Consider the following 27,321-nt stretch of genomic DNA (forward strand, 5'->3'; position numbering starts at 1 on the left):
GAACAGAAACAGAATAGCAGAACTGAATGTTATACTGTGAGACTGCAGAATGCATTTTCTGGAAATGCCTCTGTCCAGTTATTGATGTACTTGCAAGAAGGAAAGAGAATTTTATAGTGTGTTGTAGCAGTAGTGTGTTGGGTAGACTCCTCAGAAGGAAGTAGAAACCAAGCAGTCAAAAACTGCTGTCACTTTCTGAAATTGTAATTAGTATACTCAAATGTGTCTAGGTATGCCAGTTTATGGTTCCCATAGTCCTTCTCAGCTCTGTTTTTGAGCACAAAGGAGCGACTGAAAGTGAAAAAGACTGGAATAACCTTTCTAAAAAAAGGTTTAAAAAACTGGGACTGTTTTAGTTTAGAAAACAAATATACCATGAAATTGGAGATTATGAAATCTAGGCAGTTTTGAATAATGTAAAAAACCAAATAGAGGAGTATTTCTCTTTTGCAAAGACTTATGCAATGCAACACATCATAAGCTACATCTCCTTCTTTAGTGCAAGCATGAGAAAGTATATGTCCCCTTAATTGCTTTTCACTAATGTTTTTTCTTAATGTTTGCTGGAAAAAAAATTGGGAGAAACAGCTGTTGCATATAACCTTGCATATAATGAAAAAGTTAAAATTATAACACAATTCTTCTGTTTATTGTGTGGAGATACAGTCACTGCACATTTGTGGCTTTGACTTGTGGATTTGATTAATATGCTTTCTTTTGGAATCTCAAGGTCCTCCAGCAAAACTCCATGGTCAGCTTGCGCCAGACAATTGCACTGAAAGACCTAGAGACCTAAGAGTTTCTAAGAGAGAACACTTGTCTAACACAATTCTAAGATCAACGTCTGGCAGATGTGGACCAAAGAGTTGTAGTGGAGGACCTAGAGATTCTTAGAGAGGTTTTCTCTATGGTAAAAAAAGTGTTTTTTTTATTTGCTGTTTTTCCACTTTAATGGGGGTCCTGCATCCCTAACCCCAGTGAACGTGGAGGTCCCACTGTAGTTAGTTGGTAGATTTACTGCCACATCTCTCTAATATGTGCGAAGGATTTTTATCTAACCATAACTTTAGGGCAAGTGTGGACAACTATAGAAGGTGAGGGAGCTGCATTAACCTCCCAGACGACTTTGGAGGGCTGACCCCCACAAAAATAATTGTTGACCCCCCAACATCCTTGAGGAGATATGAGGACACTTCAGCCATGCTTTTATGCATTCCTAGACCACTTTAGAACCAGGAGAAGGCTTTTTTGAAAACAACAGGAAGTAAGTGAAGTCACTTCATGTTCACTTCCTATTTTTAAAAAAGCCTCTTCTAGGGCTAAATTGGCCTGGGGGGGGCAGAATGTGGTGGAAATGTCCTCATTTTAAGGGCCTCACTTTGCTCAACTCTGCCTTAGAATAACGCAGTATCAAAAGTAAAATAAATGTGAGGAGATGCTTCAGTCACCCTCTGTATCCCTTGCCATATGTGCGAAGAGTGCCCTTATACCTTTTGAAGAACAGGTCCCTGGTGTATTTAAAAATAAAAGCTAAAAATATTAAAATAGTTATTTTCGTACAATAATGTGCTAAGCTAACATTCTCGTTTCCTCTAGAGCTTATGTTGAAAAATATCTACTAGAAAAATCCAGACTAGTCTATCAGGAACATAATGAGAGGTGAGTAATAAATGAATAGTTCATATTAAATAGTTTTGGAAATAAAGGCAGATAAATCTAAAATAATTAGAATCCTAAAATATAACAATTATACAGGGCTATAAGCAGTATTTTTGGAGAGAGATGAAATTAGAAAACCATACATTTTCTCAATACTATCTATGGGGTGGTTCATAATTCCCTGTAAATACAGTATAAGCATTGCCATTTTGGAAAGTGTGTGTGTGCATGTGCCTTTCAGTTGCCTGTTGATTTTCCCCATGGGGGGCTCTTAAAAGTTAAACTGTAGAATTCTCTAAAGAAGGGTTTCAATTTAGGAAGGCAGTTTGCTCACACAGGTTGTAGAGTCCTTTGCTCTTGTTCACTTTTTACCTTTTATATTCCTAACTGTTTTGTAACTTAATTATATATATATTGTGTATGTTGTGGAATTATTGAATCTTAATACTTTTTTTTCTTTTTTACCAGGAACTACCATGTATTTTATTACCTTTTGGCAGGCGCAAGTGAGGAAGAGAAGTCAGCATTTCACCTTAAACAACCTGATGAATATCATTACCTTAATCAGGTGGGAATGTACAAGTAACTTTGTGGTGGGTGTATATGTCTCTACAGCAATAGCCATTCTTTCCTGGATGCTGCTGTTTTAAAACTCATTTTCTTGTCATCTGCTGAAGGATTCATGATACTATAAATTCACTATTGTGGATAATACAAGTAAGTGGCAGATATTATTCTGAAAGCATTCAAGTTTTTTTCATGCTGTAAGTGAGCTAGAAGACAGAAATGTATTTTTGGTTTGCATTTTTTCTTAAAGAACACAAATAATTTCCCACTTAAATTCAGTGTAACCTGTAATATCACTCTCCTGGAAAATACAGTATTTTCAGTTATAGTCAGACAGATCAGTTTAGAAATTTTGCATGACTTTGTAATTCTTTCTGATAGCATGATATTTCTCCCCTTTAACAAATGAGACTGACTAAAGCATTAATCCCAGCTGTTTGTGCATAACTGAGGTCGGTTGTAGGAACTGCATTTCATACTAATACTCCATAACATTTATGTAATTTGTTCTCTTGTTGCAAGGGTATTTGATGTAGTAGAAAACAGATGGGAGTGTTTGTGGTAAAGTTGCCCCCCGTTCTGATATGCTATTAGAATTATCCAGTAGTGTTACCCTGGCTTCTAAACACATTTCCCTGCAATGGCAAAAAGATATACAGTATATACTAGTGTATAAGGCCCAAATCATGGATTTTGATATGACCCGTGGATAAATTGATAGTCAAACATTGGGGCATGTTACAAAAGATCTAAAGAGGGAAGCAAAGCACCACTTTCCTCCCTACTTCTCCCTCTTTAAACGTCTCCCAAAGGTCACATATCGGCATGGAAAATGGGGAAACAAACCTTGTCCGTCTTTCTCTCCCCCCCCCCCCTTCCTTCACCCCCAGGATTTCCAAGGCTCATAGCTTGCAAAACAGAGTACAGATTTCTCTCTCTCTCTTCCCTTCACCCCCAGGATTTTCAATGCTCATGGCTAGCAAAATGGGGTACAAGGCTCGGCATACTCTCTCTCTCTCTCTCTCTCTTGTCTCACCAGCTATTTGTTAGATGTGGTTGTGAGGCAAGGCTGAGGGATAAGACACACTCACACACACAGAGGAGAACGCGTACGGGGACTCAAAGGGGAGCTGTTTAAAGATCCCTGGCTACAAAGGAAGAGTGGGCACTTTCAGGAACTTTATAAGCAGTATTAACTTATTGCCTCGTATATAAGTTGACCCATGATTTTGAAGTCCATTTGGGGCATAAATTTCTCGAATTATAGTCAAGTATATACAGTATATCAGTTCTTCCAGTTTAGAAGAATGTGGGAGTGTGGACAATGTTCATGTTGGCTCTGGATTAACTTGTTTGTTCACTAGCTCCAGATCATCTGTAAAGCTGGGGGGCGGCTGAATGATAATTGTGAGCAATAAATGAAATGTATATATTTAATCCAAATGATTAGATTATGGAATCTTTTGAGTCCAGTAGTTGTCCAAAAATTCCCAAGACCAGATTCCAATCTTCCATAAATTTCCTAACTGGGCAAATTCATACAACAAAGAGTTCAAACATGATGATGATACATACTGGTCAGTCACTTCTACTTGCAGTGGGAGCAGCTGAACAAACTGTGGACCTTTGAGCCATAGTTTGTTTATTGTGTTGTCTTGATGGGCCTTGCTTTTTTTTCTCTGGTTTATTTCCTCCCAACAACCCAGAGGAAGAACCCCAGTGTGATTCCTCATTTCTTTCTATAGTTTATAGGGAGGGAACAAATCAGAGAAGGGAAGGGAGGGAGCAGTAAACATTCATGCTGAAAATGGGAGATTCTGAGCATCTACTGTTAAGTCAGGTTCCTGCAAGTCTTTGGCATACTTTGGAATGCAACCTGGACCATTGTTCAGGCCAAATTATTGAACAGTTGTAGCTTGTTGTTGTTGTATATCTTACCTTTCTCCAATATAGGGACTCAAAGCAGCTAGCAACAAATTTAAAAGCAGTACAATTTAAAAAGAATACAAAAGCATTAAAAAGTATAAAGATAAATTTAAAAAAACAATTAAACAATTTAAAAAGTTTAAAAAATTGCACATTAAAAATATCGAAATGTATTAAAACCTATATACAAACCTTGATCTGACTTGCACAGAATTTAAAAGCCCAACTCTCATCAATTTAAAAAGCCTGATGGACCAAAAATGTTTTTACCTGCCCCTGAAAAAAGATGAGGGATGGGGCCATCCTGGCATCTCTAGGAAGCCAGGTCCAGAGCCTGGGAGCAGCTACTGAGAATGCTCTCTCCTTAGTTTCCACTAAATGAGCCTGAGAGGGTGGTGGGGCAGAGAGAATGGCTTCTCTGCATCATCTCAATGCTCTAGAGGGCTCCTAAAGGAAGATATGTTCCTTCAAATAATCTAGACCCAAGCCAGATTGTTGCATCACATCTCATAAGGAAAAGAAAAATAGAAGAGGGATCTAGCCACCATTTTCTAAAATGGAAGAATGTGTTGCTTACTATTTTTCTGAAGTGTTTGTAGACAACTGGGAAAAGACAGTTGAGTGGGAAATGCAATCTTACTTACACAATTTGCCTTGCTTTCAGATGACAAAGAAACCCCCCAAAGAGAGCTGGGATGACTGTTACTATGAGTCTGAGCCGGTCAGTACAAGTACATTCATCCATTCTGGGTTGCTGGTAACAGGCATTTTCAAACACTCTTGTTTTGCTTCAAAATATAGTGAAAAGAGAAAACCAAATTCTGTTTGATTCAGAGCCAAAAGGGAACTGTTATCATAAAGTTCCCTGTGTGATCCTGTACCATTTTGCACCAAAGAGTGGCTTTGGCACAGCTTCCAGCCTCTTAGGATGCATGCATCATTTAAACAGCATAGCTCCAAAATGACCCAATGCAGCTTTATTTTGGCCTGTCTGTTTGGGTCCTATGTCTTCTTCTGATTGGCTCTGTTAAGTATTTAGGTGACATTATTATGAGTTGGGACATTTCAACATACACAAAATAACATGATACAATATAGATTTATTACATTACATGGCATTCTTGCATATGAAAATACTTTTCTCAGTCTTGTATCTGGGAATGTAGGCATTTCAACTTTGCTCAGAAATCTGTTCAAGTAAATGGCTGTATTTGCATGTTGTGAAAAGGTGGAGATATCTATGCGACTAAGGTCCAAAACACACTGCAGAAATAATCCAGTTTGAGAATGCTTTAGTTGCCCTGGCTCAGTGCTAGGGAATTCTGTGAACTGTAGTTTTGTGAGACTACAAAACTACAGTTCCTAGATGAACTTGAACTCCTACTACAACAAAACAAATATGATAGAATAGGCATTACTGAAACCTGGTGGGAAATTTCAGCCACAGATGCCAGCCACAGATGCTGGTGAAATGTCAGGAATGAACTCTTCTAGAATATGGCCACATAGCCCGGAAAACCCACAAAAAATATTTATTTGGTTTATTTGTTTTTTATTGTGTGCATCCCATAGTAGGTGTTTTTCTGGATTGTTTTCTTCCTGGCAAGCTAAAGAAACAATCGAGGGTTTGTTTTAAGGCTGACTCTTTGGTTTGTTAAGGGGAAAAATAACACAAGGAGTCATCTCCATCCCAGGTTCACACATCACAGGAAACAAGATAGAGAAGGTCTGTAGTTTGTATAGCTCTCTTGCTGTGAACAGAAGCTATCAGGCACCTTGCAGAAGCATGCTGCTTGTCCACAGTAATCCAGGGTTCCCATGGATTCTTTATCACAACATGCAAACTGAGCAAATATTGCATACAGCATATTTTGTTGAAAGCAATTCAGTATAATGAGTGATATTTTCTTTGGATGACTTCAGCATGGGAAAGTGCATTTGAATTCAAGCAATGTACTAGTTAAAGGTTTGGTAATATCATCTGTAAGGAGATGGTTTATCATCATATGTATTTAAAATGGCCAAAAATGATGCATTTCTTTTCTCTTGTGTATAGTCATGTGATAGATATAAATTGAGTTTTGAGTGTTTTGCATTTATTGAGTGTCTTTCCATTTATATCTTATTTCAGAAAGCATGATTCTTCTAATTGCATGTTAACAATTCTAACATTCACTTAATATTTCCCCTTTAATGTAATACAAGAAAGTTTTTTGTAAAATTATTTAATTTAAAGATGATGTTTACAAATGAGATGTAGCCATAGGATCATAGAGTTGGAAGAGACTGCAAGGGCCATCCAGTCCAACCCCTTTCTGTCATGCAGGAAATCTAAATCAAAGCATCCCTGACAGATGGCCATCCAGCCTCTGTTTAAAGACCTCTAAGGAAGAAGACTCAACTACATTCTGAGGGAGTTTGTTCCACTGTCGAACAGCCCTGTCAGGAACGTCCTCCTAATGTTGAGGTGGAATCTCTTTTCCTGGAGCTTGCATCCATAAAATGAAATGCTTAATTTTATTGTGACCTTCAGAGCTCTATTATTTTTTAAAGCACAAACACATAGCTCTTCAATACTGCAGCATAGGTGTTGAAAATTTTTACTTGATTTCTTTCTTTCTGTGCAATTTACTTAGATTTATTGCAGGGAATCCTAGAAGCTACATCAGATAATCTTTCTCTTAGCTTGACTGATGCCATTTTGATCACTTTTGATGCTGTCAAATTAAGTAGAGAAATACAGCAACATGTTTGTTCCTAAGTATTTGAAGCTTTATGGTTTTGATTTTGTTCTTGTGAATGAGATTGAATTTTTAGGGCTCTTGAAGATTAAGATGGATACGTTCGAGATGTCATAAATGTTGAGACAGTGCTACTAAATGTTCCTCATATTGCAGATCTATTCTTTGCAGAGGTGTTCAAGCAATTCCATGAAGAGCCTCTTGAGTGCCTCTTTATTAACAACAAAACAACCTGTTGTTTTGTAATACAGACATACATCTGTTAAGAATGCCTCTGACAAAGAGGTTCCTTTTTGTAAAGTCTTTTTATACCTATCTAGCCCCCCCATTCCTCCTGGGTCTCTGTCTAGCTGGAAGTTATTATTAGCAGCATCAGCACTGTGGGGATGATGAAGGAAGGCTGGACAAACAGACGTTTGGTATCAGGTTGTAGTAGTGTATTTGCAGTAATCAATATTATAAAGCTTGAGCTGAAAACGAATGGAATTTTGTTCTAGCCAATCCAGAATCCCTTACTGAACATGTGTGAACAGCAAAACAGAAAGAAAATGGTAGACCAGCCTGCCTCCAAGTATGCCCCAGCATGTTAAAAAAACATAGATGTGTATGTTTGACCACTAAAACAAATAATAAAATAGTAGAGGTTGATGAATACAAAAGTTGGATTCCACCTCAATAATAGGAAGAACATTCTCACAGTGGATTGTGTTTCTTTGGAGTGTGGTGGAATCTCTTCCTGGAGGTTTTTAAACAGAAGCTGGATTGCCATTTCTCACGAGTGCTTTGATTGTGTATTCTGGATGGCTAGGGGTTGGACTGGATGGATGGCCCTTGTGGTCTCTTCCAAATCTTATGAGTCTATGATTCATCCCTGGATGCCTTTTGGAAGAAGCCTTCAAGTAGTCTCAGAATGATTTTGTTTACAATGGCCCATTACAATGGCCCGTTTACAATGGCCCGTTCTAACTAGGGTTAGAAAGGGGCAGTGCTTCCGCACCCCCTAACTCTAAACCTAGTGCGCGCTCTGCGTGCACAAAATGGCGGTGACCGTTCCACACGGCTGCTGCCATGACGACGTCACGACCGCGCCGCCTCTATACGGGGCGGCACGGACGTGACGTCGCTCCGCGCCAGGGCGCTTAGTGCGCCCTTAGCGCGGAGCAGGAAGGAGCTCCGTTTCGGAGCTCCTTCCTGGTTTGGTCCGCTGGGCTTCACACGGCTGTGCCCAGCGGACCAAAGGAGAAAGGGGCCAAGCGGCCCCTTTCTCTTCCTCCCCGCCACCGCGGGGTGTCCTTGGGGCTTGAAGCCCCAAGGACACCCCTTTCCAGGCTGCAGGGAAGCGGCATTTTGCCGCTTCCCCACAGCCTAGAAAGCGGCGGATCGGGGCCTCAGCAGCTGCCGGTCTGACCGCTGAGGCACCGATACCCCGGGGAAAGGGACGGCTGCAGACCGCCCCAAACTGGTGGTCTGTAACCCGCCAATGAAAGGTTTGTCTGACATGGTTGTTTCATTTCACATGTGCATTATAGTACGTTCAGATGAAAAGTTTGCTGAAATATGTTGGACTGATCTTGTTTTTGTGGTATAGGAAGCTATCCCTATACTTTCCATATTATTTCTACCTTTGGTACCAAAGTTTCTGTTAAAGAAGAAGTGACCAGGAAACATCTACTTTGTTAATTGAGGTATATCGGTATGTGAGAAGACCTATATATAGCTGTTAAACCACAGACCTCTTTTCAGTAGACAGAAGGCAGTGTTTATTTTCGTCTTTTAGATTTGCTAATTTTGATCTCCTTGCAGAAGACTCCCACCACCACCTAGCTATCTAAGGTATTTTAGGCTTGCAATTGTTGCAATAGGTATTACACATATATCCTTCTTATTGTGAAGCATGATGCAGGAGTGAACATGCAACAGATTGAAGATGGTTCTGATCAAACATCCTCTACCAATTTCAGATTTATAGTGTGTTATGCAGCATTCTCTCCTACTTGTTTGTATTCCCCTCTCCTAGTAATTGTACTTGTTTTTCCCCTCTGTAGGACTGTTTTTCTGTTGAAGGGGAAGACTTGAAACACGACTTTGAGCGTTTGCAGCTAGCTATGGAGATGGTGGGCTTTCTTCCCAAGACTCGCAGACAGTAAGTTAATATTCCTCATTAGCAGGGCTTGATTTTGTTGTGAATTGATTAGGTGAATCAAATACATATTCGATTGCAGTTAATTGCAGTATATCTTCCTTTAGTTGATATTTCTTTATAAATGGTTTTACCACTGAGTTGAATGAGTTGCAGTAGTCATTCAGTATTTTGTAGCCTGATCTGAACCTGAAGTATTGCTACTGAGTTGATTAATAAGACAGACACAATAAAAATAAATATCCACTAAACAGTGATACCTTTATTGGCCAACCGAAATGCACAATATACTTGTGGCAAGTTTTTGAAGCTCCACTGGCTTTTCATCAGTTAAGACGTTACAAACCCAACAGGAGAAAAAAGTTGGAGATGTTAATAAAATGGCTGCATTTTGTTGTTTCTATCCTTAGTTAAGATGGCATGAGGAGGACATCTTACTAACATCTTCAATTTTTCTCTCCTGTTTGATTTGTAACATCTTGCCTGATGAAGAAGCCAGCAGAGCTTTGAAAGCTTGCAACAAGTATATTGTGCATTTTAGTTGGCCAATAAAGGTATCACTGTTTGGTGGATTTTTGTTTGAATTTGCTAGCTGGCCAACACAACTACCTCTGCAAACAATAGAAATATGTTTTCAGTAATTCATAGGAATATAATCTCCCCAATAAATATTATATAGGCATAATTATATAGCTCCCTAAATAATTAATTGCGTGTTTCAAAGAACTCAGTCAGACCAGATGTACTTAATACATGCTACAGTTGACCTTCCTTATCCATGGATTTTTTCCCCATGGATTCAGACATCCACAGCTTGAAAATATTAAAAGTATAAATTCCAAATAGCAAACCTTGATTTTCAATTTTATATATGGGACATCATTTTGCTATGCCATTATATTTAATGAGACTTGAACATCCACGGATTTTGTTATCTGGTGTGTGTGTGTGTGTGTGTGTCCTGGAACCAAACCTCAGCAGATAACAAGGACCCATTGTATTACTTTTTCATATTATGATATAGACTTTCATAAATAGCAAACTTTGTACCTTAAGTAACAGGAAACAAGACCAGAGAAAACACTGAATTATTATTATGGAATCTTTGGCCTGTTACAGACTGCCAAAATAAAGATGCTTTGGGTCTCTTTGGAGGTATGCTATTTAAATGATTCATTGGGTCCTAAGAGTCCGGAGGTTGCGCCAAAGCCATACTCCATTCCTAAGCACTGGAGGGCAGCTTTGGTGCAGCTTCCGGATTCTTAGGACGCATGCATCATTTAAACAGCATACCTCCAAAGAGACCCCAAGCAGCTTTATTTTGGCAGTCTGTAACAGGTCTTAAATACACATATTTCTCTTGCTGATATATAATTTGAATGTGATGCAGTAAACACGTTTTTCAAGCTGGGGTGTCAAATGCTGAACTATGTCTGTAATAAAACATTGGTGTGATCTTTTATTGTTGTATTTTGAGTTTGAAAAGCCTCCCAGTAAGAAATGTGTTTTTTAAATGTCTCTAGGATTTTTTCCCTCTTGTCGGCTATACTACACTTGGGTAATATCTGTTACAAAAAGAAAACCTACCGAGATGATTCCATTGATATCTGTAACCCAGAAATCCTACCTGTTGTCTCGGAGCTACTAGAGGTAAGCCACTTGAATATAACTGGTTTGGTGTTTTGCTTTTTTCCATCTTTTTATGGAAAGAGCAAAGTATTTTAGAGATGTAGTTAATGATGGTGAAACAATTTGTTTCAGTAGTCTGTTGGTTTCTTGACTACATATGCAGTGGTTTTGTTATAAGAATACAAACAGCAGTGTTAAGACTTATGAACATGGTGGAAACACTGGAATCTTTGCTTTTAAATCCAGAATATGTTACTGAATTCAGTCAATTATTTTAACACAAATTTTGAAATTTAACAAGCATAGTGATCCATTCCCTCATGTTGCTATATAACAATGCTTAAGTAAAATATGTCAGTCTTGGAAAGAAACTTTTCCATCTTCTAGTGGCTGTATACTAACAATAACAACATGTAGCATTTGTGTAACACTTTTGGTTGTTCCAAGAGCTTTATGCTTGCAACCTAATTTGTAAGTCACTATTGTTCTGTATGTTGCGGATGTGGAGGACAGAGGGTAGGAGTCACTAGCTTGCCTAATGACACCCAAGGAGTTCACAGCAGAGGCATCAGTGAAACCAGGGGACTTCATAGAATCATAGAGTTGGAAGAGACCACAAGGGCCATCCAGCCCAACCCCATTCTGCCATGCAGGAACTCTCAATCAAAGCATCCCTAACAGATGGCCATCCAGCCTCTGCTTAAAGACCTCCAAGGAGGGAGACTCCACCACTCTCCGAGGGAGTGTGTTCCACTGTCGAACAGCTCTTACTGTCAGGAGGTTCCTCCTAATGTTGAAGTGGAATCTCTTTTCCTGTAGCTTTCATCCATTGTTCCAGGTCCTGTTCTCTGGAGCAGCAGAAAACAAGCTTGCTCCCTCCTCAATATGACATCCCTTCAAATATTTTAACAGAGCTATCATATCACCTCCCAACCTTCTCTTCTCCAGGCTTTGTAGCATTGTTCCTGTCCTTGCGATCATGCACAGGCATAGAATGGAAATGAAAAACTTTAACGGAGCAATCGCTACAGCTCAAAGCCACGTTCTATCTGCCCAGTGTGGATGGTTCATCTGCATTGGGGCTGGCTTCAGGGCTAGCAGTGTGTTTGGCAGGACTCAATCCAGCTTCAGAAATGGTAGCTTGAAGCCGTTTTTTTTCCTGCCTTTCTTTCCCCCCCCCCCCCCCATGAATTTCATATTTAGACTTGGGTGCCATCTCTAATATATCTCATTATATATCTATGCAGATATTCCAAAATCAGAAAAAATCCAAAATACTTCTGATCCCAAGCATTTCAGATAAGGGAGACTCAATCTTCAATGGCTTTGCAGTCACAGGACTACCTCTGTGCTATGAGTCATTTCTTTGACTGCTTTGTGGCATTGCCTTTATTTCAATTTCAGTTTATTTTTGTCGTCTTCTGTTTCACTCTCATTTTTCCTTGCATCCTTGGAATTAATCACTAGGCATAGCTTTGCATAGGAGCTACTTTATAATTATCTGAAAACTTCTGTAGAAAGCACGCCTACTCTGGTTTCGTCTCTGCTGTTGCAAAATGTAGCAGCTAGGCTACTGATAAGTGCACAGTATTATGATAACATCATCCCTGTATTAAAAGATCTGCTGTGAGCTCTTATTTTTTTTTCTGGGCTGAATTCAAGGTGTTGATTTTAACTCTGAAAGCTCAGGTATGTTTCTCTGAGGAACCATCTGCTTAATTCTTAAGAGGGCTGTTTAACACAAACCACACCGCAACACCCCACTTGCAAAGTAGCACTTGTAGGCAAGCTTTCTCTTGCACTGTTCCCAAATTGTGCAGTGTATTCACTTTGTAGCTGTGACTGATCCCTAGCCTCGTTGCCTTTAATGTTGCTTTTGGCATTTTTATTATGTCTGATTAGTCTTATTTTATTTTTGATTTGTCTGCACAGCATCTTGGTTGATTTTATAAAGCTGACTTTGATACCAATAAATGCAGATTCTGTAGATTCACTTGAGACAAGCAACCTGATTTCATTGAAAATATTGATTTATTTCATCCTTCGCCAAGCTGATGCCCCCCAGATGTGTTTTAGACTACTAATTTCATAATTATCATGATTGGGGTGTTAGGACTGAAGCCCATTTAGAGGACAGTTAAGGAAGGTAGTCCTATTTCATAGTAAATCTGTGGTCTAATAATTCTGCCCTCTCAAGGACTCTTGGTGGCTTGCCATTGCTTATCTACAGAGGAATCCTATGTTATATGAAGATGTAATTTCCCTGTTTGCTCTGAATCTACATCAGCTGCTTTGTTTCTCTGTGTGTGGAGTATCAATTATGTGGGTGCCAAAGTGGCCTCATACAAGGTGAATGTAAGTGTTATGGTTGCTTTCATGAATAATCTTCGCCTGAGCGTTCTCAGGAGGAATGTGTCTTTGCTGGTGCTTTTGGATCTCTCAGCAGCATTCCCTACCATCAACCATGGTATCTTTCTAGAACACCTGAGGGATTTGGGAATTGAAGGTACTGTGCTTTGGTGGTTCCAGTCCTCTCAGGTACATTCCAAATGGTAGTGCTTGATTATAGCTGCTCTTTAAAAAGTAGCTGCTATATGGCATATCACAAGGTGCCATTCTATCCCCAATACCATTCAACATCTACATGAAACTGCTGAGAGAGATTATCTGGAGACATGGGGGGAGTAGTAATAATAATAATAACAATAATAATAATAATAATAATAATAATAATAATAATAATAATAATTTATATTCCGCTTTTTCTCAAAGAATCAAAGCGGATTACAACAGTATAAAATAACACAACATACAGTTAAAATTACAATAAAAATAAATAAATCCCCAAACCCACCCCATCCCCCAATATCAATTTGCTGATGGCCCCCAAATTTATTTCTCCATGCCTTAAAAAACAGCCTCAGCTAAGGATAGTGCATCATCTTTGAACAAAAGCTTAGAGAAATGGGCTGGATTAGGAAATAGATTAGGAAGCTGAATCCAGACAAGTCTGAGGTGCTCACTGTCAAGGTTCCTAATCTGAGTTTGGTGGTGTGTGAACTAGTCCTGAAACAGGGATACACTCCCCCTGACATTCTGTGTTTTCAGCCTTGGAATGCTTCTGGATCTGTCACTCTAGTTGACAACTCAGATAGATGCAACAGCCAGGAGTGCCTATGCTTTGGCTGTTACACCAGCTGCACTCGTTCCTAGAGCTAGAGGGTCTAAATATGGTAGTATATGTGCACATGTCAAGACTGGACCTTTGCAGTATGCTGTATGTTGGGCTACCTCTGTACCAAGTTAAGAAACTTCAGTTCGTTCAAAACATGGCAGCCATATTGATTACTGCGACATCCAAAAATGATCACATTACACCAGTATCAAAATTACTCCACTGACTGCCAGAGTTTCCAGGCAAAGGTACAAACTATTGGTTATTACTTTTAAAGCCTTACATAGTTTGGATCCAGGTTAATTACGGGATTACTTCCTTCATATAATCCATCTTTAGGTCCTCCATTTCTAAGAAGGGGCACAACTGGTGTTCCAGCCAAAGTTGGTACTCGGAAAACTATCATGGGCCTACATCTGTTGTAATATAACATTAAATTAAATTAATTGAAACATATAGTCTTGTTTTCCCCTAACACCTATCTTTTTCTGTGTTTCATGAATTCTGACTAATGGAGGGGGATATCTTTGTTGTCAGGTGAAAGAAGAAATGTTGTTTGAAGCACTGGTTACAAGAAAGACTGTGACAGTTGGGGAGAAGCTTGTCTTACCATACAAGCTGGCAGAGGTAAGTGCAGAAGGCCTCTTACATTTGTGAAATTGTAGGTGGGGGGCTAGGGTAAAATGTCTGCAGTATTAAAATTCTTGGAAAATTGGGTATGTGTTTGCGGGGGGGAGGGGAATAATAATGCTTAACATTGCCCATGAGCATTTAAATCTACTAGATAATACCAAACTAAAGGTTATTTTAGCTTTACAACTGAATTTCATGATGGAATTCTCCCATTGTTTCTCTCTGTTTGCTACATGTTCTTCTCCAGGATATTCCATTATGTTCCCTCTTCTTTCTGGTTTTCCTTGTCTACCTCTCAGCAGCTTACCAGTAGTCCATACATGTTGAGTATGCTTATTGACTGTTTGAGGGTATTTTACTTCGCATAGGTTTTTGTTTTTAAAGATTTTTCCTTCCTAGCTGACCTTCTTGTGCATTGATGGTGCCATTTCAACAGTGTAACTTCTGACCTGAACATTGGTCAGAACAGCGAGGATTACTGTATATTGCAATGACATTTGTTATAGCATACAGTTTCACATCATAATGTGATTTACACACTTTTTGTATATGATCTGTAACTAAACAGTTTGGTAAAGGGTGCCAAATGGATTATCGACTCTCTGTCGGTATGAACTGGAAGCAATCTGGAAAACCTTCAATCACAATGAAACTAGAAGCAGACAAGAAAGTAATGTTTTTGACTTCTCTGCTTGTGGCTATTGCTTATTCTTCCAAGTTTACAGTGGTGGAAAATATTGTGTATACTGATGATGTGTGACTATTTCATCAGTTTATATAAGAACTGCGGCTCTTCATTATGTAAGCCTTGAAAACAAATCTTCGTTAGTTAGAGGAATGCTTCTCTTAGGTCCAAAACACACTGCAGAAATAATCTAGTTTGAGACCACTTTAACTGCCCTGGCACAATGCTAGCGAATTCTGGGAACTATAGTTTTGTGAGACATTTAGCCTTTTCTGTGGGCTCTGGTGCCACATTAAACTACAATTCCCAGGATTCCCTAGCACTGGGCCAGGGCAGTTAAAGCGGTCTCAAATTGAATTATTTCTGCAGTGTGTTTTGGACCTAAATCACCTTCTTTTTAAAATATCTTACAGAAGCCTTCAAGGGAAGATTGACCTAATGTTGACTTCCTAATATAGTGAGAAATAGCCATATTGAAAGATTGCAACTTCATATACTTTAGCTTTAGAATTTGTAAAGCATTTCCTGTCTTTTTCTTCCTGTAGTTAGATGTTTCATTCACAATGTCTCTGAAAGGAGAACATTACATTAAAATAAATCTTGGTTTTCTGTAGCACTTTTGTCTCTTTCATGCTACAAATTATAGCACTTTTATGCCACTTTAGCTGCCATTGCTACATTTTGTGGAAACTGGGGTAGGCAGTCAAGATCTGTGAAATTACAAATCCCAGGGTTCCATAGGATGCAGCCATAGTAATAAAGTGGTGTCAAAGTACTTGCAACTATATGAAAGAAATCCTTAAATATATATATAAAGGGGATCATGTAAGAATATTTGCAAAATAGTTTCTGGGCCTCTGCCAGAGATGGTGAACCTCTGTTTGGAGGATGCTGTTGATGAAAAGGGCATTTTGATAACAATGCTGTCCTTTGAAATGAGCCTTGAGGAGGAGAACTGAATCAGCAGAATATGAAGTACAGACTCTGTCCTCTCACATAGAGGGTGTCCCTTTTGCATGCACAAGCAGATGGCCTTGCAAGGGGCAATGTTAATAAAACAAGGATCAATGAAGAAATAATAGAAACATACCAAAGTGATTTTTAACGTATAATCTATCAGCATGAAGTTGACTTGCATTCATTTTGTTTTGGTCATTACATTGGTATATGTAAGGAATGATATCAGTATAGGAAAGGTAGAAGGACAGATCTGAAGAAACAAACAGGAATGAGAAGAAAATGTAACAACCATATTTTCTCTTTCTGGAAGTACTCTGTCTTGCTGCCTAGCACACTTTGGTGGGAGATTAGGACATACATGTATAAATTTTACTTAAAAAATAGTGCAAGTAGCTGGAAATATAAAGTATACACATTTAAAAACAACAAATGAATTGTTACAAATGTCTGGATTTATTTTTAATGATTTCCTTTGTTATTTTAGGCTGTTACAGTCCGGAATTCCATGGCTAAATCTTTGTACAGTGCATTGTTTGACTGGATAGTTTTTAGAATTAACCACGCACTTTTGAATACCAAGGACCTAGAGGAGAGCACCAAGGTAACCCTTGCCTGAGTAGGAGTTTGCATGTCTCTGTTAAGATGACCTCTTTCTGTCATATGTATAGCTGTGAGAGTGTTAAAAACATCAGCCATTTTGTATTTATGGTTGCTAATGATGTCAAAAAGAGACATATACCTGATTTTAAAACACTTTTGTCTTTTCAACAGGCAGGTCACTTCTAAGTAGTTATAGGTTTTATTGGTTCCTTAAGATGTTTGTTTTGCGGGGAGGAAAAGTCACACTTACCACTTTCTGCCAAAGTGTCATAGGAGATTTTAAATAATCTTTCAGTTGTGGCACATCATGGGCAAAGGCCTCCAGATTTGCAAACTAGATAAAACCAATTCCAGATGCATTTATAGGAATCTTATATAGACAGTGAGCACAGTGGGCCAGATTGGATAGTACCTAGATCCAGGTGTTGGGGAGTGAGATTCCATGTACTCTATCACAGTCCTGTTTTTTTTTACTTGAGCATACATCTGCATGGACCTTGATCATATAGCTAGTCTTCTAGATAAATTCAAGGCTTGTGTACATTAGATACTACACACAAACAGCTTTAACATTATACACAACGGTGGAACAGTATGGAGTGATGTTTGCTCCCTTACTTTAAGAAATTTCATTCTAATGAAAGGTATCATTCAGTCTGGTCCAGTATCGTTGTTTAAGGGAGCAAAGGTTTTGAGTAATGTCAGTTAGATCTGTGCCTCAGTGATTCTTAGCACATTTTGAATTATTGTGATTTATTCCTGATTTAGGGATTAATTCTGCTGTTTCCCCCAATTTCACTTGGAAGATTACAGTATGGTAATTGCTCTCAGATGTCAAAAGACTGTAAACTCAGTGTTCTTTTACTGCTGAATGTTTAATGCATATCCTTTCTTATGGCACAAATTGAGTTAGGGTTATGGGCTTAATGCACCCCAAGCAGATAACTATAATGATCAGCACTTAGCAGATTGCAAATAAATCCCAATTGTTCAGGCTCAGTGTGGGCCATTGTTTTACACTTGGTATGATACTCACGTGTAGAGAACTGGTGACGTTATCTGCCACAGAACCTGCTGTTTGTAAGAGTTAATTCTATATGCTGTGCTCTGGTTTGGTTTTCTTGTGATATAGCCTTTTATGCCATTGCAAAACATCCAACACTCTCCCCTGCCCCCCCCCCCCCCCCAAGCTTTTCTCTTCTTAAAAGCTTTAATCTGCAAATGCATATCTTTGGTGCGAAGCAAACAGCATGCTTTATGGCTTTCTGAGATTATAGCTACATCTGGTACATTAAATTCATTTGTGCAAAATTTAAAATGTGTTGTATTCTCATATTGATAAATTCATGTCATTTCTTTTGTACCCAGTAGTGGATTTTTATAGATATATATTTCAGTGGTTGAGTATTTGACAAAATAGCTGTGAAAGTGTTTTTGACTTATTGGTTTCAAGTATCCTACTAAAGAAAACCATAAAATAGTATAGCCCATTCCTGTAACATGATTTAAAATTTGTCATTGTAGGTAAAGGAAAAGGTGATTTTAAAAGAGAATATGCATGAACAAATACATTTTGTTCTGAGTAAGCCTTGACTAGAATCGAAGTCTGGTCCAGCTATATTTATTAGTATTTGAAAATGTAACTGTAGCTGTGACTGTGTGCATGCAAACAAGTGCATGCAAACAGGGGAACACCTGGCTTAACAGGACTACACGTGAAAGGGATCAAGGAGTCTTATTATTATTATTATTATTATTATTATTATTATTATTATTATGCTTTATTTATATAGCGCTGTAGATTTTCACAGTGCTTTACATACAAACAATAAAATAGATAAGAGTAAAGAGTAAACCTGCCCATGGCATACAATCTAAGAAATAATGGCATAATATAGATAAATAATACATCACAATACAGGAAAGGGTTCAATAAAACAGGCAACTAATTAAAAATGTCAAATAGCAAATAATAGTCATGCAATGCCTGGGAACACTTCTCTGAACATGATGGGCTTCAACTCAGTTTTGAAACTAGTTAAAGAAGTGATGACTTGGGCTCGTAGGGGAAGGAGGTTCCAGGAGTGAGGGGCAGCAAGTGACAAGGGAATAATCTGGGATGGGGCAGAGAAAATCCTGGGCTGAGACAGCAGACCTTGACTACGAGAACGGAGGGTACGAGTAGGAAGGTGAGGAGAAAGAAGGTTTGATAAATAAGGAGGAGCCAGCCCATGCAGGGCTTTGAAAGTCAGCAACAGGAGCTTATACTGAATATGGAAGGGGAAGGGGAGCCAGTGAAGAGATGATAATAAAGGAGAGATATGGTTAGAGCGGTGGGCAGGGCAGGTTTATTCTTATCTATTTTATTGTTTGTATGTACAGTGCTGTGCAAATCGACAGTGCTGTATAAATAAAGCATAATAATAATAATAATAATAATAATAATAATAATAATAATAATGTAATAATGCATGCAGCTGAATGCTGGACAGAAATTAAAGGATGGAGGTGAGAGAGAGGAAGCCCTGCCAGAAGAGGTTACAATAATCTAGTCGTTAGATGACCAGAGCGTGGACCAGAGTCTTGGCAGTAGAGGCCGAAAGCAATGGATGGATTTTAGCAATAATGTAGAGAAAGAATCTACAGGCCTTGGCTGTGGCCTGGATCTGGGAGATACACGACAGAAGAATCAAAAATGAAATCAAGAATGCAGGCTTTCTAGACCAGTCGGATAGAGATGTCATAAACAGAAAAAGAGTATTAGAGGGAGGGCTTAGGTGGAAAGACCAGAAGCTCCAACAAGTTGAACATGAATCAACAGTGTGATGCGGCAGCTAAAAAGGCAAATGCTGTTTTAGGCTGCATCAGTAGAAGTATAGTGTCTAGATGAAGGGAAGTAATAGTGCCACTCTGTTGTGCTTTGGTCAGGCCCCACCTGGAATACTGTGTCTAGTTGTGGGCACCACAATTCAAAAAGGATGCTGATAAGCTGGAGCGTGTCTAAAGGAGGGTCACCAAAATGGAGAAAGGTCTGGAAACCATGCCTTATGAGGAAAGACTCATAAGCTGAGTATGTGTAGCTTGGAAAAGTGGTGGCTAAGAGGTGACATGATAGCCCTGTTGGAAGTATTTGAAGGGGTGTCACATTGAGGATGAAGCAAGCTTGTTTTCTGCTGCTCCAGAGACTAGGACACGGAATAATGGATGCAAACTTTTAGATTGTAAGCTTGAGGGCAAGGAACTGTCTAATTAAAAATAATAATAATTGTAAGCCTCTCTGAGAGCTTTTAGGGCTGAAGGGTGGGGTATAAATACTGTAAATAAATAAATAAGCTATAAGAAAAGAGATTCCAGCTCAACATTAGAAAGAGCTTCCTGACAATAAGAGGAATTTGACAGTTGACTGCACTCCCTCAGAATGTTGTGGAATCTCCTTCTTTGGAGGTCTTTAAGCAGAGGCTGGATGGCCATCTGTCGGGGATGCTTTGATTTAGATCTCCTGCATGACAGAGGGTTGGACTGGATGGTCCTTGTGGCCTTTTCCAACTCTATGATTCTATTAAAGTGTAAAAGCGAGTAAATAAATAAATTAAACATTCACTAAAAGTATGTAGTGCCTGAGAGCCAGAGTGATATAGTGGTTTGAGTGTTGGACTCTGACACTGGAGACCAGGATTCGATTCCCAGCTCTTTCATGAAAGTCACTGGGTGACTTTGGGCAAGTCACACTCTCTCAGCCTTATGGGAAGGCAAGGGCAAACCTCCTCTGAACATATCTTGCTAAGAAAACCCCAGGATAGGTTCACCTTAGGGTCGCCATAAGTCAGGAATGACTTGAAGGCACACAACAAGAACATGTAGTCCCTAAATCAATTACGCAGTAAATAAATCTGAAGAACTCTACTTGGCTTCAAAATCCCACTTCTATTAAATCACCTAGAAATAGCTAAGAGGCCAATTTTAAAATCTAGAAATATTATTATTATCTGTGCTACATTCTAGAAGCATTCAGCCATCACAGTAGAAAGAGAAGTATGTTGCTTTAGGAGGAAAATCTGATGTGTTTTAATGCGGCGGCATTTTTCCCCCATTTTATTGCAGTTATTTATAAGACCCTTATATATTCAGTATTAACAGTTTGCTAGAAATGTTGCTATGATTACTCTTAGATTTAGGGTAAGATGCAGTGCACTAGAAGTGGAGATTGAAAGAAGGATGTGCTGGTTATTAGTGATGTCCTTAATACATAATTACTGATGTCCTTAATACTACATTCCTCCCCTCCCGACAGGTGAGGTAAACAGCTTGTAACAATACAGTTTAGATCATTTTTGGAGTCCTTGATCTGATACTTGAAGCAGTGTACCCAGCTGAACCTTTCAATTTGATATTAACAGTACTGTCTATAGTTCATCCTATGGGAAAGGGTAGCATGTTGTAAAATCAAGTCAAAACACCCCACATATACTTTAAAAGACTTTGCTGTAAGGTTGTCCAAAACCTGCAGGCATATAACAGATGTAATTGTAACCTGGAGGCAATAATAAATGCAAACCTTAGTTTTGTAAAACCTCTTCAAAGGAACTGTTATAGTTTTCCAACTTACTTATGTCGGCACAGAGTACTTCTATCCAGGACTTTTTTCTTCTATTGAGTCAGCTCTCCTTTTCAAGCATTCATGTTCTACCCATCCCTCTTAAAATCACTCTATATTTTTCTTTTAACTAGCCATGTTCCAGAGTTGTACGCATTCATTTGGGTGAAATGAGGACTTATTATTATTATTATTATTATTATTATTATTAGTGATTGATTGATCCTGAGAGGGAATTCTTGATTTTTGTGACAGGTGGTCACAGACAGGTACTTGCAGAATGCAGCCATGGTGTGTGCTTCAACACTAACATTCTTTCACAGTCTAGCAACTTCAGATATTAAGTGCAATAGCTGTACTTCTTTGTATGTTCCAGACTTTATCCATTGGAGTACTTGATATTTTTGGGTTTGAAGATTATGAAAGCAATAGCTTCGAACAATTCTGCATTAATTTTGCAAATGAACGTTTACAGCACTATTTTAACCAACACATCTTTAAATTGGAGCAAGTAAGTCTATAAAATTATAGTTTACTATATTTTTAATGATAATTGATATAAATTTCACCAGAAAGTAACTTCTCGATGTTACATCCTCCCCAGATTATAGTGTTTCAGATTTATTGCTTCCTTTTTGTTGAAGATAAGGTTGTTCTGCAGGGAGGAAAATGTTGGTTTCTTACTAGGAATGCATTCAAGAACATTGCGTACATGGGTGGTCATCTTCCAGGTGCTGTGAATAATCTGCCTGTAGCCTAGGGCCTTAACTCTCCCTCTGAATAAAAGGATTGTCTGTCATCTCACCTTAGGTCTCATGCAATGTCTATAGGACCATAAATAGGAGTTGCCACAAGAAGTGAGATAACAGTTTATACTGTTGAGAAAACATTTCCTACGGAAAGGAAATACAGTTTACATATGCTCATTAGTACTTCGCTGTTAAAAATGAGAACATGTCCAGAGGCACCATTATTGTATGTAGGAAAAACAAGCACATCTACAAGGGATAGTAGTTTGCATTAATGTTGCAAAAATGTTGCATAATTTTTATCTCACTGTAACTTGTATCCCTGTCCCAGGAAGAGTACAGACTTGAAGGCATTAGCTGGCATAACATAGACTACATAGACAACTCTGGTTGTATAAACCTCATCAGTAAAAAACCAACAGGATTGCTCCATCTGCTGGACGAAGAAAGCAAGTGAGTATGCTGCCTTCCCTCTCTTCAGGTACTGAGCAGATTTTGGAAAGTTAATTCTCTGGGCTACAACTCCCAGAATCTCCCAGCATGAATGGCTAGTGGCATTCTTACAAGACGGCTGTAGGTAATCTCTAAAAGAACTGCTTCCAAATTGAGTGCTTCCTTTAGTGCAAACAACTAGCATCCTAGAAGCAGAAATGTGAGAAAGGTCTTGTATGACGTTTTACAATTTTTCATACTGTTAAACAAGGTGATACAAATGAGACCAAACTAATCCCAGGAAGTGAAAGTTCACTCCGGGTAGCTTGATTGTTTATATGGGAGTAGCAGGACTTGCAATAAAGAATAACAACATCACATGCATCTATTCGTACAACTATACCTTCTTCCAGGATATCTACATCCTTTCCCAACAACACTACAGTAGTCAACAATGCTTGTTGAGCTGTTTGAGGGGGTTTCCCCAATACTTTTTTTTAATGAAAGTTTTAATTTTTGTACATGACTTGTGCTGTTTTGGTTTTGTAAGGATCAACATTAGGAATCTGGGTTCACTGTTTAATATATCTCTGTGGGACAGAAATTCTAATTAATTCTACTGGGATAAAATAGCAGGAAACCCATTACAGAAAATGTTGGTTTGTTGTTACACAGCAGTCAACCTGTGTTTAATTATTTTTCCAGATCACCCATTTTTCCATCCACAACAACTAATTGCTATCCTGATGGCAGTTTACAGTCTGATGTAGTTTCTTTTCTTGGATCTCAGTTTAGAGATCTGTGGATTATGTGTTGTGGAACTGTGAATGAGAGGGAAATACCCTCTTTATTCAAGAGAGGGTTTTCAAAAATTGCAACAAAATCTCTTGGTTGCAAAGCAACACAGCCTGAGGTGGAAATGTGTTAGTATAAATAAAGTCCTGGAATCCTCTGGATGTCTCATCATCATCATCATCATCATCATCATCATCATCATCCTTTATTGCAGATAGCAAACCATAAGGCAAATCAAAATAATTAAAGTACAGTATAGAAACAGAATTACATTATTTAATAACTTAAATATCTGATACATTCATGTCACCTAAAAGGGAAATACCGGGGGTGATCCCGTGGTGGAATACTAAAAGAGAAGGGAATTCAGGACAGATAGGAGATAATAAAGGCACAATTTCAAACTGTTCCAATGAGGAGGAAAAGTGGGAGGATGACTAAAGAACTTTCAACTGAGCTAAGTTTTAAACAGGAGATGTATAAGAAATGGAAAAAAGGGGAAATCACCAAAGAGAAATTCAGACAAATAGCTAGCACATGTAGGGGTACAGTCAGAAAAGCGAAAACACAAAATGAGTTCAGGCTTCTTAGGTTTAGAACAATAAATAGGGCTTTTTTGAGTATGTCCATAGAAAAAGGAAGAAGAAGGAAATGGTCGGGCCAGTGCACGGAGAAGATAGCAAAATGCTAACGGGACAGAGAAAAGGCAGAACTATTCAACACCTTTTTTGTCTCAGTCTTCTCACAAAAGAAAAAGAGTGTCAACCTGAGGCAAATGGAGTAGAGGACACAATTGGGGAAATGCAGTATAGAATAAGTAAAGAGATAGTACATGAATAGCTACTTAATCTATCTGAATGTAAGTCTCCGGGACCAGAGGGACTACACCCAAGGATATTAAAACATCTGGCCAGTGTAATCTCAGAGCCACTGGAAATAATCTTTGAGAACTCCTGGAGAACAGGAGAAGTCCCAGCAGACTGGAGAAGGGCAAACATCCCCATCATCCCCCCCAAAAAAAAGGGGGGGGGAGAGAGGATCCCAACAATCACTGCCCAGTTAGTCTGACATCAGTATTAGGAAAGATTCTGGAACAGATCATTAAACAGAATCTGTGAACATTTAGAAGGAAATGCCATAATTGCAACAAGTCAACATGGCTTTCTGAAAAACAATGCAGATGTTGTATGCCCCAGATTGGCTGGAACTCGCTCTGAAGCCTCCTAAGGGAGCCCAAAGCTACCAGCAAATGGAATGTGGGGAAACAACTCCTGCTGGTGGCTCAATTAGAAGAGTGGTGCCAACCTGCTTTCAGCTCCAAGCCATTGATGTGCTTTGCTCCTAAGTTACACATATGGTGGAATTGTGCATCATTGCCCATTGCTCATTGTTGTGCATTGATTGCATGTTTGCACATAGTTGTGTACATCAATGTACAATGTATAATGAGATAGTGTAGTGCAACTGACACATAACTCTAAACATAAATATATGCAGACTCTCCTCAGCATAGAATCAACCAAGTCTGTATAATGGATACTAGGAGCAATTTAAGTATGCCGACTGCTTTGTTCTGCACTGGTTGTACTGATACTTGAGGATAAAAATAGTATTCTGTTGCAACTGTTGCATATATTATGCTTTTTTCCAATAAAAATTTCTAGGTAGAACAAAATTATATATTCTGATTTGTTTGAAGCATACTAGCAGATCTTAGATGTGTATTGTCATGGGGAAAAAAGAGTGGAGTTCTAGGTAATTTTATCGCTAGAACATGTTGCTATTTATAAGAATACTACTTAGTATGCTGTCACAAATGGTTTTATCTATCTGTAATTAGAAGACTCACAGGAATGTGTATTCTTGAATATTTTACACATGATCAAAATTATATCACTAAGAAGAAAGCTTTTGTGTTTTTCTCCAATTTATTTAGTTTCCCACAAGCAACGAATCAAACACTACTAGACAAATTTAAGCGCCAGCATGAAGGGAACCTCTACATAGAATTTCCAGCTGTGATGGAACCTGCTTTCATTATAAAACATTATGCTGGAAAAGTTAAATATGGTGTGAAGGTCTGTATGTTGTTTATGGTTATTTATTTGTCCTAAAATGTGTGTATCTGTCAGAACCTGCAATCATCATAATGCTTCAGGCTCCCTGCTTGTTCAGCAACGTTCTGATTATCAGAATAAATGCATCAACTGTAGAACAGGGATTTTATATTGTATATTGTGACTCTTGAGACAATAGTATACTAATTTAGGTTTCTATGTTTCTCGGAATTCATTCCCATGATGGACTGTATCCAGAATATATGTACTTTCGTTTCTTTTCTGAAAGCTAAAAATTCCATCATGGTTCTTATGGTTACTCAAGTGAACTTAAATGAGAACATGAATGGGACCAACTTTTAAAATGTTTAGCTATTTCTTTCAGTAGGGCCCATCTGCACAACTTATGAAAGGTATGTCTACACAGCCTTGAGCCTTGAGCCTGAGCTGACTGTACTTTCTTACATGGAGATATGATGATCATGCCATTGCTACCTTGGCAACACTTAACTCTTCTTCATTTAAATTAATAGAATATATTTTCTTTCTTAAGCAATATTAGCAGAGGAGAGAAGGTATATTTTAAACTAATTTGCATAAATCTAAATTTGCAAATGCTTGAAATCAACACTGATCATGATTTGGGGTCCTTTGAGATCCAAAACATTTAAAGTTTTGAAAAGAAATGGCTTGCCTGTAGAGTGGACATCATGGCATGAACTGCTGTAGGAGGATAAGCTATAACCTGTGATCAGGTTTGGGGCAAGCATCAACTTTCTCTTCTTACAATCTTTCTCCCACATCCTAGCTTTTCTGCTACTAGAAGGAGTGAGGGCAGTCTCAGTAGAAGCCTGTGGACAAGATGTTTCCCATCCCTGGTCTATACTGAATGGCAGTTACTCTCCAGAGTTTCAAACTGTGGTCTTTCACTGGTCTGCCTAGATGCACTAGGGACTGAACCTTGGTCTGTCCCTAAGCTATGTCTCACTATTTGAAGACAAAATTTACAGTTTCTAAAGGACTGTCAGCTCTATTTATCCACAGATTATACAGTGGATATACAGTCAGCCCTCTGTATCCACGGCTTGAAAACATTTTTTTTTAATTCCAAAAAGCAAACCTTGATTTTGCCATTTTATATAAGGAACACAAATTTACTATGCCACAGGACATAATGGGATTTGAGCATCAACTGATGTTGGTATCAACTGAGGACCCTGAAACCAAATCCAAGAGGAAACCAAGTGCCCACGCTACTTTAAGAGTGGTGCAGTACAAATGCAATTCTAAATCATGCTTTTATAATTACAATATACTTGTTAGATCAGCTAAATAGTATTAAATGTAGAATTCATGCTCTTCATAATCCCTGATGCAACAGAGTAAAGGAATAAAGCCTAAATCAGAAGGAACACTGTCATGAGAATAATAAAGCCACTACATCTTCCTTTCTTGTCCTTAGGATTTCCGAGAAAAAAATACAGACCATATGCGACCAGATATTGTGGCACTCCTAAGAAGCAGCAAAAGTGCCTTTATCTGTGGAATGATAGGGATTGATCCTATTGCTGTGTTCCGCTGGGCAGTCCTCAGAGCTTTCTTCAGAGCTGCGGTTGCATTTAGGGAGGCTGGAAGAAGATACACTGAAAAGAAACCTGGTAGGTGTCTAGTATTGTAACTCTTCTTTCATATAGAATTATTTTTCCTCTGAAATCTCTGAACACTTTACTTTTGATAACTAATCTATGGTCAGATTTTCCACTGTGAGAACATTGAAACATTTTGTATGCCTATGTCTTTAAAATACATATGTTGCAAAAATTTTGCCATATTAAAGAAGAATGCATTTGTACCTATAAACACATTTTAAAAGGAAAGATCATTATAGTTTAGATGAGTTCATAGGTTTATGGTAACCTTCTCTTTTTCAGGGTTCTTCTGGGAGTATATGATTTTCAAAATGTATTAAGCATTCATGT

General features: G+C 38.5%; 1 protein-coding gene across 1 annotated transcript in view; it reads left to right on the forward strand.

The window, feature by feature from the left end:
- MYO9A (myosin IXA) overlaps positions 1–27,321 on the forward strand; it is a 136,634-nt gene that overhangs the window by 40,091 nt on the left and 69,222 nt on the right. Inside the window, 11 exon segments of the mRNA XM_042476657.1 lie at positions 1,597–1,659; positions 2,128–2,227; positions 4,817–4,873; positions 8,939–9,036; positions 10,557–10,683; positions 14,375–14,464; positions 16,600–16,716; positions 21,686–21,820; positions 22,390–22,511; positions 25,222–25,363; positions 26,805–27,000. Of these exon segments, the coding sequence (XP_042332591.1) occupies positions 1,597–1,659; positions 2,128–2,227; positions 4,817–4,873; positions 8,939–9,036; positions 10,557–10,683; positions 14,375–14,464; positions 16,600–16,716; positions 21,686–21,820; positions 22,390–22,511; positions 25,222–25,363; positions 26,805–27,000 (1,247 nt within the window).

This window comes from Sceloporus undulatus, chromosome 6, assembly GCF_019175285.1.
Source record: "Sceloporus undulatus isolate JIND9_A2432 ecotype Alabama chromosome 6, SceUnd_v1.1, whole genome shotgun sequence".
In the NCBI taxonomy this organism is placed as follows: Eukaryota; Metazoa; Chordata; class Lepidosauria; order Squamata; family Phrynosomatidae; genus Sceloporus; species Sceloporus undulatus.